At 46.7% G+C, this 19248-nt stretch overlaps 1 protein-coding gene across 10 annotated transcripts in view; it reads right to left on the bottom strand.

The window, feature by feature from the left end:
* The window catches only part of TCF3 (transcription factor 3), a 121300-nt gene that overhangs the window by 40505 nt on the left and 61547 nt on the right, over positions 1 to 19248 (bottom strand). For 7 of the 10 annotated variants that reach the window (XM_077842035.1, XM_077842034.1, XM_077842033.1 and 4 more), the window contains exons 4-5: positions 14383 to 14456; positions 12371 to 12467 (exon numbers count right to left, since the gene is read on the bottom strand). In XM_077842035.1, coding sequence (XP_077698161.1) covers positions 12371 to 12467; positions 14383 to 14456 — 171 coding nt within the window. The remainder of the gene's footprint in view (positions 1 to 12370; positions 12468 to 14382; positions 14457 to 19248) is intronic. The other 3 variants (XM_077842038.1, XM_077842037.1, XM_077842030.1) reach the window with 1 other exon arrangement.

Consider the following 19248-nt stretch of genomic DNA (forward strand, 5'->3'; position numbering starts at 1 on the left):
CCCACATGCAGAAAAGGTCTGGGGGGCTAGGAACAACACCACCCACCCAGCAAAAAAGACTCATCATGCCACTTCCAGCAGAGACAGCATTCAACTTGTTCACTGCATTCTTCTCTGCAGGCCCTCGCCCCTGCATTGTGACAGCATGTTCTCACTTCTTCCAAAACAAGAGTCTGAGCCGCAGGTGTATTCAATGCACCTCACTTACAGTTAAGGATGGTAAAATACTCCAGCCCATGTTACTATTTTGTTCCACAGCCTTAAATGTTAAGTAAACAAAGGTCAAAATGTCACAGGGTGGATCTCTTAAACGACCTAATTTTTAAAAGAGCTTAACAGCTATATTTGCTACAGATCCTGAAACTTTACAGAAATAACTCAACAGGTTGTGTCAGGCAGATCATGCTTAGTCCTAAATCGGAGGGAAACCAGGGTAATTCCAGAACGCTTTATCTGGTAAGCAACTGACAAGCTTCCCCCGCTGCAAATATATTGCTGTTTACATGTATCACTTTGTTGGTTAAGTGACTTTTAAAGCATCGTTGGCAAGTATCAGGTAGCGCAACCATCTTAAGGCAACAAACAGCATTAAAATCAAGTGTGCGAATGCTCACAATGCAAAGCAAAAATGAAATTATTGCGCACCGGATTAAAACGGCAAATCTCTTTTTCAAACAATGTTACATTTCTGTCTGACACTCTCCCAAGTGTCAGAACATGCACATGCAGGTTCATACAGTAGGGCTGAAATTTCCACACTTTTAAAATCTTGCACTAAGAATCACTTGCTCCTCTCCAGCAGCTAACTCAGATAATAAATACAGAGTATGGCTAGGTACTAGCAATCTATTTTACACCATCAACAGAGAGGGATTTGGCAGGACAATGGTGCTCTGAAAAAACAACAGACAGGTCAGCTTCAATTCAGGCTTTCCTGGCTTTTGTGGATTCAAGTGACTCTCACTGTTTGAAAACAACTTTGGTGGTTGAAAACACTTCCTTTTTCAGCGAGACAAAAAAATTAAGTAACAACCCTCTTGGGAAGCACAAGAGATTGTAGAGTCTAATGCTGTCAGCAATTAAGGCAATAGATCTGATTCACAGGGTTGGGGGGAAGAGATGAGTATGTTTGACAGAATCTTCCTGATTTTAACAAATATCTAGATTTTTGAAATTCACCTACTGTTCTATTGATGAGTTGTACAGAAAAAGCCAACATTTCCATGGGGATCACAAAAACAGTGTATTGTTTCTTCTCTGGGCAATCGGTTCCCCCTCTCCTCAAGAACCAGGCTGGGTGCCCACAGAAAAACTCACCTCAGCAAAAATGAGGACTAAAGTATGTTTCAGTGGAGTACCGTTTATACCCTCAATCCCTACTCCCACCTCCTCCCAAAAAATTACACTTGGTTACAAAAATTCAGACAGTCCCAAATGTTAAGAATCCTTGAAAAATACAGGAGATGCAGGAAACAGATCCCCTACATACTTTATTTTGAATTTTTCACATTTTTGCAAATTTTAGGAAGCAAAATTGAGATTGGGTGGGCAACGTAAACTGGATAGGGTTGCACTGAGAAAAGACGGATCAGTTGGAAGTGGGAACTGGATGCCTCAAATCTTTCCAGCCATCTTAACTTCGGGGGTGGAGGACGTTTGAAATTTCAGGATTTTTTTTAAATGGTGCAATTCTTCTGGGGGCGATTCCCCTAAAGCTCAGCTGCCAAAGTCACTCTCTCTTTAAAAAGAAGCTATACATTTCTGTTTTCTGAAGGAAGGCCAAAAGTTTGAATCAGGCTGCTACATAAGGCCAGGGGAGCCCTGCTCTGACAGATCGTACGGGATTCAAAACTACAGAGTTCCACTTCTGCAGACTTGGACAGGTCCAAAGAGCGAGCGAGCATGCGTAGAGGAAGAAAGAGATAGGGGGACAACACTCATGGGATAGCAGGTAGTGAAGAGAGAATTGGGAGACTTTTAGCCTCATGGAAAGGTTTTAAGTGCTTAAATGTTTTATACCTGGGAATGTCAACTGTTTAAAGTTCTTAACATGGCGAAGGTTTGTGGTTTCCCCATCCTTTATTTCTCCTCCAGCTCCCTGCACTCCCCGTCCACATTTCTGTTGGACTCCTGTATCCGCACATGCTCACACAAGTCTGCCAGAGAGGGTCTGCAGTATGTTATTTTCACCTGTTTATAATAAGCAATTTCTCAATTGATTTCCTCCCCTCAAACTTGGCACGCTCTTCGCCGAAGGGCTACATACACAGAATCATAGAATATCAGGATTGGAAGGGACCTCAGGAGGTCAACTAGTCCAACCCCCTGCTCAAAGCAGGGCCAATCCCCAACTAAATCATTCCAGCCAGGGCTTTGTCAAGCTGGACCTTAAAAACCTCTAAGGAAGGAGATCCCACCACCCTCCTAGTGAAAAAGTTTTTCCTAATATCTGACCTAGACCTCCCCCACTGCAACTTGAGACCATTACTCCTTGTTCTGTCATCTGTTACCCCTGAGAACAGTCTAGATCCATCCTCTTTGGAACCCCCTTTCAGGTTGTTGAAAGCAGCTATCAAATCCCCCCTCATTTTTCTCTTCTGCAGACTAAACAATCCCAGTTCCCTCAGCCTTTCCTCGTAAGTCATGTGTTCCAGTCCCCTAATCATTTTTGTTGCCCTCTGCTGGACTCTTTCCAATTTTTCCACATCCTTCTTGTAGTGTGGGGCCCAAAACTGGACACAGTACTCCAGATGAGGCCTCACCAATGTCCAATAGAGGGGAATGATCACGTCCCTCGATCTACTGGCAATACTCCTACTTATACGGTTCAAAATGCCGTTAGCCTTCTTGGCAACAAGGGCACACTGTTGACTCATATCCAGCTTCTCGTCCACTGTCACCCCTAGGTCCTTTTCCGCAGAACTGCTGCCTAACCACTCGACTAGCCTACATGCCTAGTCTGAAATTAAAATGTAACATGGTATGCATCAGTGCTCAGGTAACTAGCTTTTCAAAGACACCTGCCAGACTGATTTCCATTCTCTGCTTGCAAATTCTCTCTTAAAAAAAAAAAAAGGCAACATTTGAATTCACTTCTGGACAAGGACAGAACAGGAAGCTTCATCCCAGATGGTCATTTATCCCGACATCAGCAAACCCTGAAAATAAGGGTTTACACTGAAAGTACCTTTCCAGGCATGTCACTAAGCAGGATGTTGAGCTATATCGTGCAGCAACTTTCACACCCACCCCTGGGCACGCACAGTATGTCACATACAACAATGCAAGCTGGACGGCCCAATTAAGCTAACATGCCAGTTCAGTGTTTCTGCCTCTGGACAAGCAAAGGAACAAGCCAAGAAAAGGCTATTTGCATTTTCTGTGGACTTGCAGATGAGCCTCCCCGGTGAAGTGCAGGTGCTTACAGCCAGGGAACATCCCGCAGTTCTGCCAGGCCCCTGGGAGTTCACACATGGATGCCCTCAAATCACCCAGCCCCAGAAGCAAGCAGCACTCTTTCACTCCCCACCGCCCCATATGTACTCCCCCATCCAATGAACTCAGCAACTCACAACCCCAAGCGCTGACGCAGCAAGTCTGAAGGAATTTAAAAAAAAAAAATTTCTGTTCCGACCTCAGTAATTCTATTAGAATTATTTCCTGCGGGGAGGGGAGGGAAAGCACAGGGAGCGATTAACAAAAAAATGTTAAAAAAAGGGGAGTCATCACACCCCCACGTCCATGGGCAGATTAAAACCATTGTCCAGGAAGAACGCAATTCACAATAGCTCACAATGCACACCCGATTAGAAACACTTCTCTGAAAAGAAGCTAATTACTAGAAATAATTACTAGAAAGAAATCTGTTATGGCTTATCAGTTTCCCTGCTGTTTAAACAATTTCCCCCACACCCCCCCTTCACTGAGGGTGAATGGTGAACAGAGCAACTGATTTCAAAGATTGCTTATCAAAAAGCTCTTCCCCCTCCATCCCCCGCCTTCTGGATTAGCGGGTTCAAGAACAAGAAGGGCCCTACCAGTCTGGGATTCACACCCCGCCCCTGCCCCACAAAGGTCTGTAAATGGCAAAGGGAGAGGACTGGGCTGTGATTCCTTTTAAAGGACTGAAGCCCCAATATTGGTCTTGTGCCATGTGTTTCTTCTTTCTGATGGCCCAAAAGGGGTTTTCTTCCCGGACTTCCTCCCCTATCCCTTTTACACACATTAGCGATTCAGGCCTTTCTATACATGTAGCTATTTACAGGACGCTGGAAACTCAGAAAAGTGTGGAAGGGGCGAGGTGATTTTGTACAGCCAGTTTAACATGCACATTGCTCCTTCCAATGACAGTGTAAGAGTATTCATCTGTGCATGCCCTTGGATGATCAAGAAGCCCTCTAGAAAACCAGGAAAGACCAGACACATCAGGAATGTTATATCTGAAATGCTGCACCGATCAAATGACATGCAAATCCCTCTTTTGGAGCTATTATTTATTTGTGTTATAACACCGAAAGGCCTCACAAAGCACGGTCCCCTACTGTGCCAGTCACCATGCGTACGGGAGTCCCTGTCCCGGAGAGCTTACATTCTTAAGCAGACAAGACAGACAGCTCAAACGTGGGAGGGGAAACAGAAGCTCACACAGACAGGGAAGAGATGTGCCAGAGATCACACAGCAGGTCACAGAGTTGGGAACAGAACCCCAGCCTCCCGATTCCCAGTCCAGTGCCCCTTATCCACTCTAGACCACCAGTGCTAAAGCAGAACACATTCGATTAGCATGCAGAAAACTCTTCATATTAGCCCAATAGGATTAAAGACTTTAGACTCAGACTTTAAGGGTCAGAGGGGATCATTTAGTCTAACCTCCTGCACATCATGGGCCACTGAACCTCATCCCCGCCTGTAACTGACCCCGAACCGCTGGCTGAATTACCAAGTCCTGAAATCTTGATTTAAAGACTTCAAGATACAGAGAATCCACCACTTACTCAAGTTCAAACCAGCAGGTGACCCGGTCCCCACGCTGCAGAGGAAGCTCCACTGAGCTGTTACAGATGAATCAGAGAATCTCAGAGTTGGAAGGGACCTCAGGAGGTCATCTAGTCCAACCCCCTGCTCAAAGCAGGGCCAATCCCCAACTAAATCATCCCAGCCAGGGCTTTGTCAAGCCTGACCTTAAAAACCTCAAAGGAAGGAGATTCCACCACCTCCCTAGGTAACGCATTCCAGTGTTTCACCACCCTCCTAGTGAAAAAGTTTTTCCTAATATCCATCTTAGACCTCCCCCACTGCAACTTGAGACCATTACTCCTTGTTCTGTCATCTGCTACCACTGAGAACAGTCTAGAGCCATCCTCTTTGGAACCCCCTTTCAGGTAGTTGAAAGCAGCTATCAAAACCCCCCCTTTTTTCTCTTCCGCAGACTAAACAATTCCAGTTCCCTCAGTCTCTCCTCATAAGTCATGTGCCCCAGCCCCTTGACCCTTTTTGTTGCCCTCCGCTGGACTCTTTCCAATTTTTCCACATCCTTCTTGTAGTGTGGGGCCCAAAACTGGACACAGAACTCCAGATGAGGCCTCAACAATGTCGAATAGAGGGGAACAATCACGTTCCTCGATCTGCTGGCAATGCCCCTACATATACATCCCAAAATGCCATTGGCCTTCTTGGCAACGAGGGCACACTGTTGACTCATATCCAGCTTTTCAACCACTGTAACCCCTAGATCCTTTTCTGCAGAACTGCTGCCAAGCCATTCGGTCCCTAGTCTGTAGCTATGCATGGGATTCTTCCGTCCTAAGTGCAGGACTCTGCACTTGTCCTTGTTGAACCTCATCAGATTTCTTTTGGCCCAATCCTCTTATTTGTCTAATTTGTCTGTAGCCTATCCCTACCCTCCAGCGTATCTACCTCTCCTCCCAGTTTAGTGTCATCTGCACACTTGCTGAGGGTGCAATCCACACCATCCTCCAGATCATTTATGAAGATATTGAACAAAACCGGCCCCAGGACCGACCCTTGGGGCACGCCACTTGATACCGGCTGCCAACTAGACATGGAACCATTGATCACCACCCGTTGAGCCCGACAATCTAGCCAACTTTCTATCCACCTTATCGTCCATTCATCCAGCCCATACTTCTTTAACTTGCTGGCAAGAATACTGTGGGAAGACGGTGTCAAAAGCTTTGCTAAAGTCAAGGAACAACACGTCCACCGCTTTCCCCTCATCCACAGAGCCAATTATCTCATCATAGAAGGCAATTAGATTAGTCAGGCATGACTTGCCCTTGGTGAATCCATGCTGACTGTTCCTGATCACTTTTCTCTCCTCTAAGTGCTTCAGAATTGATTCCTTGAGGACATGCTCCATGATTTTTCCAGGGACTGAGGTGAGGCTGACTGGCCTGTAGTTCCCAGGATCCTCCTTCTTCCCTTTTTAAAAGATGGGCACTACATCTTTTACATCTTGGAAGGCAACACCCAGCACTGGCAACTGCAAAGCTCACAAGTTTAGCACAAATCTTTACTGCTCTGCTCACAGCCAGTTTACAGAACGTGCTCTCCCCATCCTCCCCTTTTTGGAGGAATTATTATTAATTGTGTGTGTGTTTCGGCAGCAGCTAGCGGGGCACGCCAAGCTCAGACGCTGCACATGCCCATTGCAAGACAGTCCCTGCCCCACACAGCTAACCATCTAAATAGACAATGGGTAGAAAGGGACACAGGCAGAGAGAGGGGAAGGTTATATGGCAGAACTGGGAATAGAACCCAGCTCCCCCTCATCCCCCAATCACTCAATCAGGCCAGGCTGCCCCTCAATGACAGAAATTACATCGATCTGGGTGACAAAGCTGGCAACAGTGAGTCTGGTAAAACTGGAGGTAAATGCTAGAGAGGCTCATCACCACTTTATCTTAGTAACAGGCGAAAAGTTATGCAAAGGTCCAAAGTTCTGAACTTCTCCTCAGATGAGGAAGCCACCAAGGCAACCGTTGGTGGGACAGAAAGGTACACAGACATTGCCACAATTCATGCTGGTGCAGAGAACAATGCCAACACCAGCTTTTATGCATGGTGTTTTCTGGCTTTGTAGAGACTTCAGCACAGCAACTCTTGGGACCTGGACTACTTCTGGATAATCAGGCACCAGGGAAAAGGCACCTAAAGATGCCACTGATCCGTTATTTGTGCCTCAAGTGCTTACAACACTCCAGACCCATTAGTAAGAAGTCCCATCTCTCAAACCTTTCAGGTATTAAATCTCTCATGTTTTACACCAATATTTCACACTACTCAAGAGCACATGGTAGAAGCAACACAATTCCTGGCAATGGCCAAACATCCTCCATCATGCAGTCCCTGAACAGCCAGGTTGTAAGGGTTACACTGATAGACCCAATGCTGTCTCAGGCCTGCCCAAACTGGGAAAAACATTAGCCGAGGAGCTCACGTTTTGTTGAACACAAGAGCTCTCTGGGCATCGTGATTGCCTGCATTAGCCTGGTCACACAGACAGCTCAGGGAACATGAAGCAATGGTAAGAAATGCACAAGACAGGTTCATTCAGTGTTCAGAAAGGGCACCCTTTGCCTTGGCCATCCTTCGTCTAGAGAAAGAGGACATGTGCTGTTGGGAAGTATACAGTGACACTCCAACAATCACACTCATTTGCCTGGATGTAACAGGCTAAGTTCCATCCATCGACATGGAGCCATTGCTTCCTGGAGCAGCTGCGATTCATGCAACCTTCCCCCCAAAATGTAGCTTCGTGTTGTAATGTCATGTTTTTCCAATGATGATTTTTCACAAAGCTATGTGATCTTCCTAACACGCATGTGCTGCACGATTTCTGTGAACCACCACTACTTCCTATTAACAGAGTGTCCATAACACAATCAAACCCTACTCGGTCAGCCTGTCCACTTCAGCCCTTGGTACTGGAACACATCAGTAGGAAAACTGGATTAACATGCCCTGATACGCTGTTGTGTAGCATCCACCTTCTTCCACCAAAATGGCCATTTCCTCCTGCAGTATCTGAACCTCTCTCTTCATATCCTGGCTCACCTAGAACAGTTTGTCAGCAGCAGTCCCTGCAGGAGTCTCCGATGCAACCTGGACCTTGGAGCAACTGAGATGCACGACACCAAGGATCCTAACAGCTTGAGCGGAGACTGGATTGCAGCTGTTGTCAGTGTTGCTGGAGCTGCAGAATGGAGTGCCACAAAACCCAATCCCTGACAGAAAAAACACCCCTTTCTGTAGCTGGTGTCCACTGTTGCTCCAAAACCGCATGACTTTCCAAGCTAGAATTAAACCAGTCTCCTTTAAGTTTAGGCACGAGCTCATGGGACTCCACCACCTGCATCACAGGACACCCGATAGTCTGTCTGGAGCTGGTTCCTGGGAGAAACCTGCCATCCAGGTCTGCAGGATGGGCAAATCCTCCACTATTCCAAAGGAGGTGATCACTGCTACACCCATCTTCATGAAGATGCCACCATGGATCATTCGGCCAACGTAGGTGCACGAATCAAAGGAATTTTCAGGATCACTGGGCTATGCAGCCCAAATATTGACAGAGCTCATGAAGTTTCCTGAAGCTCAAGCTGATGGGGTTCTCCAGCGCTGAATTCCTACAGGCTTGTAAGCCTGCCTAACGCCTTCTGTGTCAAGGTGCCTCTTGCCTCTCCACCATTTTTCTTTGGGGCAGGTAGAAAACGGAGCAGCAACGAAGGATGGTTTTATTTATTTATTTTTAAAAGCAGCACTGGCTTGACTGCATTCCATCGCTAACACACGCAGAACTGCTGGTCCCACTGTCAGATGCTTCAGTGGACAAGTTCGAAGCCTGTGGGGCAGCGATCTGCAGTTTGGGAAACCGCACACACCCAGGGAACAATTGCAGAGGGAGTTACCACTTCTTGCATCCTCTTGCCCATGGCAGTGGGGCTGCCCTATACCTTATGCCATGCAAACTGACAGCTGCCCGCTGCTCAAACTCCACAATTCCTCAGGGTTCTCAGAAACCAGAATTCGGAAGATGTTCCCCCTACCCATCCCACCCAGTCTTGGAATTTCTAGCCCAGAACTTGCTCCTGTTGAAAGGAGAGTCTCTTTTAGAGCCCTCTGGCATTCCTGGAGGAAATAAAAAGATGGTAAGACTTTGGAATGGATTTAAACTGCACTCTTGGAAAAAGAGATTGGAAGATGGCCAATTGGGAGGGTGATCTCACATCCTTCTCTGCTCTCTCCCCACATTGCTTGTATCATCCTATCTACACCCTTTCATCTTCTGCCTGTCCGTGTTGTTAGTAAAGCTGGTACATTTTTCATTCTAAACTCTCTCCTCCCCACCCCAACCCCCATCCATTAAAAAAAAAAAAAAGTATCTTTTTTCAAACTGGAAACTTTTCCAAAAAGCTCTGAGCTGTTTTTTAGTTTGCTGTGTTTTTGTTTTTAATTTTAATTTTTTTTTAAATTTTCTAGTTTGCCACTGAAGCCAGAATCTGGAAAATATAGATTTCAAAATTTCATTTTTTGTTTCTTCCACCTTCCCACTGCTGAATGCAACAGAATAAAGGCTATCCAGGGCCACCCAAACACACATTTTCCATTTCTCTCTTTTTTGCCACTAACTTTTCAGAACTTTGAGTGTGTGTGGCGGAGGGAGGGTGGGGATTAAAAGGTGAAAAAACCCTGCCCTGGCCCAGCCACCCTCCAGCCTATCACATGCAGTGGCAAAAAGGAGGAACACAATTTTGAATTTTGGGGGAAAAGTAGTTCATGAATTACTTTTTTTAATCATTCCAGTTTGGGAATGAAAATGACTGAAGTTTCAGCTTTTTCCTCTCCCTTTCTAAACCAGTCCGTTCCCCGCCGCCTCATTTCTGGTGTTGCAGCCTCTGCCTCCAGTCACAAGCCTCCTGGAAGATTAGATCTTTTTACTGTACTGGGAGACCTGGATCAAGTCACAGTCCCCAAGAATTTTGCAATGTGCAGCACTGACCTCTCATCGGGACCCACTAAGAGTTCGTAGGGCTCTGGGTGCTACGGACAGACATTCAGAGGTCCTTAAGTGCTAGCGACAGCTAAAGGAGACTCCCATCAATCCACGTAGCAGAGGCCCAAGTATCATGAACATATGCATGGGTATGCAGTGGAATTAGGGGAATATCTGATGTGCTAGCAAAAAAACCTGGAGTTCTGTCTTTAACAGTAAGCCTATCTTTTGGGCAAAAGATCTCATAGCTGCAGACATCTGGGGCTGAAACCTTTTTGTTCTTCCTCAAGGCAGCAGCTCCTGTTCACCTGCTCCATGAGAAATCTTAGGAATTATGCCACTTTTAGCCAGTGGCAACTCTTGGAGCCACGTTTGGCTCTTGGACATAAAGAGTTTTCTTCCCCCAAACCTGAAGGATTTCACGCGGACTTCTCTGTTGTCATTAAGAAACTCTACCTCTGCTTTTATTACAACCTCCAGGTCAGAAAGCAAGGAGCCTCCTCCTCTGATCCAACCAGGAAATAGCTCGCTCAGAGGTGCTCTTCATTTCCTCCTCTGGATGGGACCCCGGAGACTTAACTTGGAAATTCCCCTTTTGACCACAGTGGGGAAATAACCATCTAGAGATGGACTATCTGGAGAGCCAGTCTCTGGTGGCCTGGATCTGACAGCTTCCCTCTTCCACCACATACAGAGCAGGAGGAGGAAATTGGCCAACATTTGCTTCCTAGATCTATTAAGTCCTTCTCTTCCTCTTTCTCCCTCGCTCTGGAGAAGGAGGAACCACCGTTTTTAGCAGGGATTTTCTTTTAAAGAATACAGCCCCCCCTCGCCTTTCACTGCCAGTAATAGCCTTCCTCCCCCACTTCCAGACTCACCTCAGCAAACACACTGGCCACGTTAACAAGAGGGTTTTAACCACTGCTGCTAAGGGAAAGGAGGGGACATCTAACCTGGATTCCTTGCCTAATGTAATTAGAAGCTCTCTAAGCCCTTCAGGATGGATATTTTCTGCTCTTAATCCCCCAAGTCTGTAGAGGTAAGGGGGTAAGTTGTCACGCATCCTTCTTGCGCCCAGTTGTGCACAAATCACCATCTCTGGGGAAAGAGGGGATGTGAGCAGGAGCAAGGCACTTAAAGAGGCGTGGTCCCCTTGCTGCTGCCTGACCCAGACAGTCAGAGAAGCACAAGGAGAAGAACTGGGCTCTCTGCAGGTCCTCAGCAGAATTCAGTGATTATCTTGGCTCCTCTGGAGACAGAGCAGGAGACAGAGTGCGGGGACCTCACGTGCCAAATAGGGATGGAGGACCAAGTTAGAGGAGTGCAGAGCACTTGACACACAGGCGAGACTGGCTAACCCCCCATCATCTCCACTATCTGGTAGCCGCAGTGTGAAGGAACACCCTGAAGGTCACACCTGCCAAACAGGACCTCTGTGGAAAAAAGCTCCTTAAAAACAAAACAAACTTCCCTTCCAGGAATGCACATAGCAACATTTGGGGGGGAAGAAAGAACGAGGAGAAGAACATCAAGGTTGGATATCAACGCCTCTCGGTCAACCAGAGGGGCCAGCGTTGAGCAAAAATGTACATGGCACTTCCTTCTTTCCAGGCTGTTTGAGCATCCTGCACTCTGGACAGGGTGTCAAGAGAGATGGGGAACGAAACCAGGCTCTCCCACACACCAATACTACTAGGTCGCACTACAGCCCTTGTGCAAAGCATGAGACCCCAGGCTGGTCACTTCAAGCGCAGAGTGGAAACGGGTGAGAAAGGAAGGCCTTTTGAGCCATAGTGCAGGTTAGGAAAAATGTCACAAAGTGGCATGGGGGGCAGGAGGGCAGAAAACAGCTACCAGCTCTCATATGCAGTCAAATCATCATCTAATGTAGATTTACAGTCCCAGGTGTGTGCTGTAAATGGGGTTATGTTCCTGGCTCTTTGATCTTGGGCAAATCCCTTCTCCTCTCTTGGATGGTTTCCCCTCCCATCCTCTCTGTCTGGGCTATTTAGATTGTAAGCTCTTCAGGGCAGAGACTCTCTCTATGTTTCTATGCAGCACCCAGCACAACAGGGCCCTGATCTCTGCTGGGGACTCTAGATGCTACTGTGATAGATCAGAAAAATACCACCACCGTGTAAAATACAAAGGCCCTTGTGCATCCATAAAACAATGACAGAGCTCCTAGAGAGCAACTCATTCGGCCGCAGGTTTGACAACAGCAACTTTTGGTGATGTTTGGGTGGATTATTATGGTCTGTGCAAACACTCTGGATTAACCACTTCATTGGGTTTTTTAATTCACCTGCATTACGTAGGATGACAACCTTGCTCAGAGGTACAGCACGCAGCACTTACCTACTAGTCCAGCTCCCAGGAATGGTGATGAAGATATGCTGTTGTGAGATGATAGGTCCCTGTGTTCTCCATAATGGGCGCCTTCACCATAGCCCTGCTAATGTAACACAAAACAAGAATTGTACATGTGAGATTGAAAAAATAAAATAAACCATAACTTCCCAGTGACAATGGATGATGAGTGGAAAGTAGAGAACTCCCAGGGCAAGGCTTGCTGTTGGCCACTCCCCCAGCTAGCGTGGGTCTCAATCAAAAACAACTAGCCCCAGAGTCACATCAGTTGTGCCACCTGGAAGCTTGCTTGAGCAAAATCCAGATCCGATTATTTTTATGTAACTTGGGTTTAAATATAAAGAGGGACCCAAACCACAACATTTGGCTCTTGATTTCAAACTACTTCCCCCTTTGCCTCCAAAGACACACAGTTCAGAGGTGTCTGCACTTGGGAGTTTTAGCCTGGTTCATCCTAGAAAGGGGACAGCAGTGATATGGGGATTCAAACTCCAGACCACAAGAGGATTCATTCCAGCATCCACCCCTAGCTATGGGTGAAGGAGGACAACAATAATGCACTGGCTTCTCCATCTCCCTTCTTCACACGTCTCAGCACCCGGGAACAGCAGGAAGCCCAGGAGTGCTTCCAAGGAAGTGAGCTGGTTTGGAGAAGAGCCGCAAGAACAGCTCCCTGAGGAGAAACAAAACACTCTTTCACGCTGGCAGCTCCCACCCAACTCGCCCCCGGCCTGAAGGACCTCGGCACTTGGCAGGCACCGTGTGAGCAATTCCTCCTGTTCCAAGGAGAAATGGGCCATAGCATCTACCCAGCCCACCCCTCCCCAAAGCCATAAGGGGCGAGGGTGGGGGGGAAGAGGGGAGGTCTATAAAAATGAGAAACGACATGGTGCCTGTTTCATCGCTGACCTAAGGGAAGGGAACGGTGCCATTGTGAAAACGAATCACATAAACCCATTAAAACATGAGCATCTGTCAAAAAAAACACCATTTCAATTAAGTTAATGTCTTTTCTCTCTTCCCCTCCTCGGGCCCCAGTTATATGCTGTCACAGCCTCAATTCCTTCCCTGCAAACACTTCCAATTCTCTTCCTCCCGCCTCCCATGGCTTTCCATTCCCTCCCTGAGAGCTCCGTGTCAATCTGTTGGACTGTAACCCTTGTAACCCGCTCTCTTACACAGGGACCTCCAATACCTCTGGGATGAGCACTCATCATGGGCATTGATAAAGCTGGGAGATGATACAGATGCTCAATGTGTTCTGGCAGCAGCAGGTTTAATGGGGTGGCAGCAGATCCCACACCCAGAATGACCACAGAGTCTGGTTCCAGAGCCAGGCTACTCCAAGGTTCTGCAGGCCGGGGGTGTTCTGGTTGGACACCTGGCACCATCAACTGCCAATTCAAGCTGCTGTTTTAGGTGCCTTATTACTACATTCCAACTTCAGCCTCCCTCCTCCACCACTTGGAGAAAGCTGGAGTGCCAAACACACACACAAGGTACGATTGTAGTAATCCGTGCTAGACGCCTAGCTAAAAGTGTTCAACTCAGAGCCAAGCTGATACTCCTGCTCTCCCCACTCAGCCATCAGGAACTACTGCTTTCCTCCAACTTAAAATGCAAGTCCATGCATGAGCGAGGAAGTGCAGGGTTGTCTGGACAAGCCAAGTCAACACTGATCCAGGTGCCATCTAAACTACACTATACTTTTCAAGCAAGGAGAAGGTTTGCAAGAAAGCTGCCACAACATTTGCCCGGGCCGGCAGGGCCTTACGGGCATGTTGTTGTCACAGTAATAAAGAGACAAACCTTCTCTCGACCAGCACCACTGCAGAATGACTGCAGAAATGACCTGAGGGGATTAGCCGAGGATCTATCACTAGAACGACAAGAACAACGCTTGCAGGTTAAAGCTGACTGGGCACGAATACAAGCCGAGAAGCCAGCATAAAGACCCTGTTTATTTTTGTTTAAGGTCCCTGTTTACGCTTCATCCTTACCCTTCCTTGGTCAAATGCAGAGCTGTTTTGATCTCCTGCACCCCAGGAACCCGATCCCGGCCTTTCATCCAAGCCTACCAAAAAACAGGGAGAACAAAGGTTACTTTGGCTTTATCAGCAAACCCCCAAAAGCGTCCTCTCAAAATTAACTCTTCCTTCTACAAACAAAACAATATTTTCATTAATAAACCATTTCCACTTATTGTGACCGACCCTCTCCCTGAACCTCCCCATTTCAGCTGAGAGCTGAAAGCTTATTTAGCAAGCTTCAAAGCAAGCCCTGCGGAGTTTGTATACATGTTTGAGAACCAGGGATGGGGGTGGGGCGGGGGGGGGGGAAGTGTTTTTTAACCTTTGCATGATTCAAGCAATAGCTTGTAAATCTGGTCTTCCTAGAGGGCAACATTTAAGAGGACTACACATTAAAAAACTTAATGCAGGTGCCCCCTTGCTGCCACATGGTCCAATTTATGTCAATGGGAAGAACTGTACATTAACTGAAATCTGTGCTTGAAACTGTTCGCTCACAGGGCCAAATTCTGCTCTGCTTTCTACTTCTGCAGATCTAGGAATAACTCTCCTGCCTTCAGCACAGTTAACAGAGATTTGCACCAGCCTAAATGAGACCATCACTTGAGCTGTTGGTGTGCACTATCCTAGACACAACCTCACCCTCTGCATTTTCATGCCTGTTTGAGTGAAACTTTACTTTCACCCCAGAGGAGCATAAAACTGTGTCCCTGGCCCATGAGCAGCACCTGAGCACAAAAGATTTGATCAGAACATTCTCTAGTCAAACTAAGCACGAGAATCCTTTGCAAATAGAATTAAGCCCCAAACCTCCCCCTCTGAATCCCTCTCCAAAAGACAAACACCTAACATGACTTATTGGCGACTGTGTAGGTAATGAACTATGTCTCCACATAGGAAAGTTTTACCATTTATAGAGCAGGCACTGCCCACTCACGAGAGCACTTTTTCAGTTTTGCTATAAACCCTTCCAAGCGACAAACTAGTTTGAATCCAAGCTACCTATACTGGTATAACCCCACTGTGGGCATTCCTATTCCAGTGTAACTATAGTGGCTTAAATCCACACCTAAGGTTACACACTCCTTTCCTGTGGAGACAGGGCCTTTAACTGGTACCAGTGGGCTTTATTGGCCATACAGGCCTAATGCTCCAGCGGTTAATGCCACCTATGGGCAATGCTAGGTATGATTTAAGGCTCACACTTCAAGAAACTACGCTGCTGAATGGGACTGTCGGTAAACCCAAAAATGCCACAAGAGACACAAGGCAGAGGCCACTGTTCATCTAGATGGAGGCTTGTGTTGGTTTACTTGGTTGAAAGATCTCTGGTTAGTTTAGGAAAGCTGATCTCTTGGAGTGGGTGGGACTGTGGCTGGGGTTCCCATTCAGTTTTAAGATAGTCAGCTAATGCACAGGCTTTGAGAGTCAGCTAGACACAGAGATAAAATACCTCTGCCTTTGTCCAAAGGCTTGCATCCATGTTTAACAAGGCAGTACGTATTCTATATGGTCCTGGATCAATTCAGATTTTATGAACTTCACAACTGTAGGGCTAAGATTTTCAAAGTGGTCTAACAAACTTAGGTGCCCAAATTACACTGAATTTCAATGGGAGTTGGTACTGGGGTGGGAGGGAGAAGAGATTTTCACTAAGAGATCTAGGAGCACCAGCCTCTTCGACTCTCAAAACAGTTGTGCTTCTAAACTCCCAGTTTCCTTTGAAAATCCCAGGTCTAGCTGTGTATACAATTTAAAATATATACACACACTACATACATAAAACTGCTCACAATGGGCAGCAGCTCACAAAAGCGTTTGGCAACCACGTTGTCCTTTCTGAATATACGTTTTTACATATAAAATACACATTTCTGACAAGGCCACACTTCAAAACAATCGCACCCCCCACCCAACAGCCATTGCACCCAGACGGCAATGTTTTTCCACAAATCAGCTTTTTAGATTATCAAACAGACTCACTCATTAACTCCAATTTCACTATTTCAAACCTTGCACTTGACCCCCCCCCCCGCAAAAAGTCGCCATTTAAAGAGATGTTGACATTAAAAATTCACATTCATCTCAAGCAGCTCCAAAACACTCCCCCACTCCCTCTCTCTGTGCAAGAGGCGAAAAACCCAGCTCAAGATTGTTTGCCTTCACAGCTCAGAGCTGCAGTACGCATCACAGCCAGGCTGGAAAGGTGGCAACATACAATCTATAGCGAATGCTTCACAGTAAACAGCAGCTCCCTAATCCACCGCTGATAGACACTTTAAAAACTGAAGGGGTGAGGGTGGAAAGGTTTTATATTGGAGGGGGAAAAGTCTAGTCTTGGCTGATCATCACACCACCCTTCTTCTCTGGCCTATGCCTGGAATATGCATCCCTGTGCGTTCAGATCATCTTCTGAGCATTACACAAAATCCTACATAGGACCAAGAGCCCTCGACACCTCATCAAGCTGGCATTTTGGAAGTCAGTTGCTTACGCCCTATAAAAATCCAGCAGTGCTTGGGGTAAGATTCTTACTACATTCAGATGTTCTCATCTCTTAGAACATGAGTTACAAGCCAGCTTAAAAACCAACCAACCTAAGGACTTGCATTGTTTTTCTTTATAAAATGAGATAGTTTATACCTTTCAGTCAGTGTCTCCATACATTAAACTGCAGAGCAAACAGGGGGTGTGTATTGGGATGGGGGTGGAAATGGGGTGGTGAAACTGTCTCGGTGGTTGCACCAATTTCATTTTAGCAAAGCTTATTATTATGGCAAACACGCCATATTTGTCTCCTCCGCTCCCTTTACTGTTCATTTAACCAGAAACTTCTTTCAAATTACATCCTTCTATTTCTGTGCCTTTGTGTTAATCATTTCCCCAGAGAATTGGTGTTTAATTGCTGTCTAATTTGCATAATTATGCATATTAATCTCTACACCTAATGAATATTCATAATTCTCATTTAGATTTTGTTTTCTAATCAAAAATTTCCAATGTGATTACTGTGCAGAGCAGGGATAAGCCTCTAATAATACCTTGGATACTAGGGAGAATTACTGCCAATTCTCCCACCTCCTACTTCCTAGAATAAACTTTTGCTTTGCTAATGTGTTTTTCTAAAGCAATTCATCTGCATACCCTGCAAACACCAATAGAAATCAGGAGACAGAAATGCTTGCTCTATTCATGTTGGTTTCAGGAGTATTTCCAAAGCATTTGGACAGCTTGGGTGAGGCCTGTGAGACGCCAGCCACCAACTTTGTCTCATTTCACCCACCTCACCCTCTGCATGGAGGGGGAGGGGAAGACATGACACAGGATGAAGCACTCGAGAACTGAATTGTGGGTAACAGCCAGTGTAAACAGTGCAGTCATGTCCACACACACAGCACTCCAGTTACCTGTTCTAGCTGCACTGCCCCCTGGGTACTTATCCACCAGTTTACTAAAGAGCAGGCGCTTGTGAGAGTTTTCACAAGACCTTCTGGGAGCCCAGGGGGACTATGGGAGAAAGGGTCAAAGGCCCTTGGAAACTCAGGCCATTCCCTCAAAACCAAGTCCAGGATGAACAGTCAGAGCTCACTCTTTGGTCAGAGTTTCTCTCAAGCATCTTAAGAGGCTGGGGAGGACGTACCAAGTAACATAGGGGGAGAGCAATCAGAACAGCAGATACTGGAATTGATGGTGACTGTCAAGAGTGAAGAGGCTCAGGTCCCCTCCATCAAGCGTCACCATGAGCTACTTCCAAATAAAGTATGCTAGAGGAACCTTTAATACAGAGGTCAAAAGTGCACCATCAACTTTATTACACTTACAAATGGGCAACAAGCAACTAGGGCAAGATATCAGAACAAGAGAACCAATCTGGGCTTTAAGATCATAGGGTCATGTGATGCAAGCACTGGGCGGGTTCCTGTTTTCCTTGTGCAGCTCATGGGAAGGGCTGGAGCACTGTGGAAACGGCAGGGGAAGGAGCAGATGAATATGGGGCAGTCCAATAAGAGCCTATACAACCCTGTATCATGGCACTGTACTTGCTGGGATAACAGCACTAGTAGCCCTTGTCCCCGTCCGGCATTCTCGAAGGATATCACAGTGGAGCCCCTGATTAGATCTGTATTAGGGTGGCACCGAGAGCCCCAAGGCCCAGCTGCGCTAGGCGCTGTACGAGCTCCCGCAGCCTCGTTTCTCTGATGCATTCCATCATTGATTCTCTGGCCTCCTGTTTGAATCAGTGGCTGCCCGCCCGCCTGCCCTGGCAGCACACTAGTGGAGCCAGCCAACACAGCTCACGGCAAAGGGCAATTCAAACGGGGATACGAACGCCGTCCACTGCTGAGAGCCATATTCGGTGTGTGCTTGTGGCACGTTACAGTCACGCCAGGGGGAATCCAAACAGCGCTTAGCAGGTCAGATTTCTCAATTGTAGACAAGGCCTTCAAAGGCTTTCAGATGAACCCCTAGGTGCAAGCACAGGCTCTCCTCCTAGGATGAGAAGAGGGCCTGCCTTCCCGCAACACCCATCTTGGGCCTTGCCCTTCCCCCCTCTTTTCTTTAGCCAACTCCGACTCCAGATAAAAAGCCTGTCCTTGCTCCAGAGCTGATTGTTCCTGTAACCCAGTCACACAGTGATGGTCAGATTTCAGTACAGCCAACAGTTAAGAGGAAACTGAAGAGTTCCTCCTCCAGCCATCAGTGTACATGCATGCGGGTGGTTGCCGAGGAGCGTGAAGAGCTAATGGAGTTGAGGTTATTGCCCTTTAATACTACCAGTGAATAAAGCTTCACAGCTCTGGAATTGTTATTCTGGATTCCAGATAAAGCACACAA

The sequence above is a fragment of the Eretmochelys imbricata genome, chromosome 25, assembly GCF_965152235.1.
Source record: "Eretmochelys imbricata isolate rEreImb1 chromosome 25, rEreImb1.hap1, whole genome shotgun sequence".
Classification (NCBI taxonomy): Eukaryota; Metazoa; Chordata; order Testudines; family Cheloniidae; genus Eretmochelys; species Eretmochelys imbricata.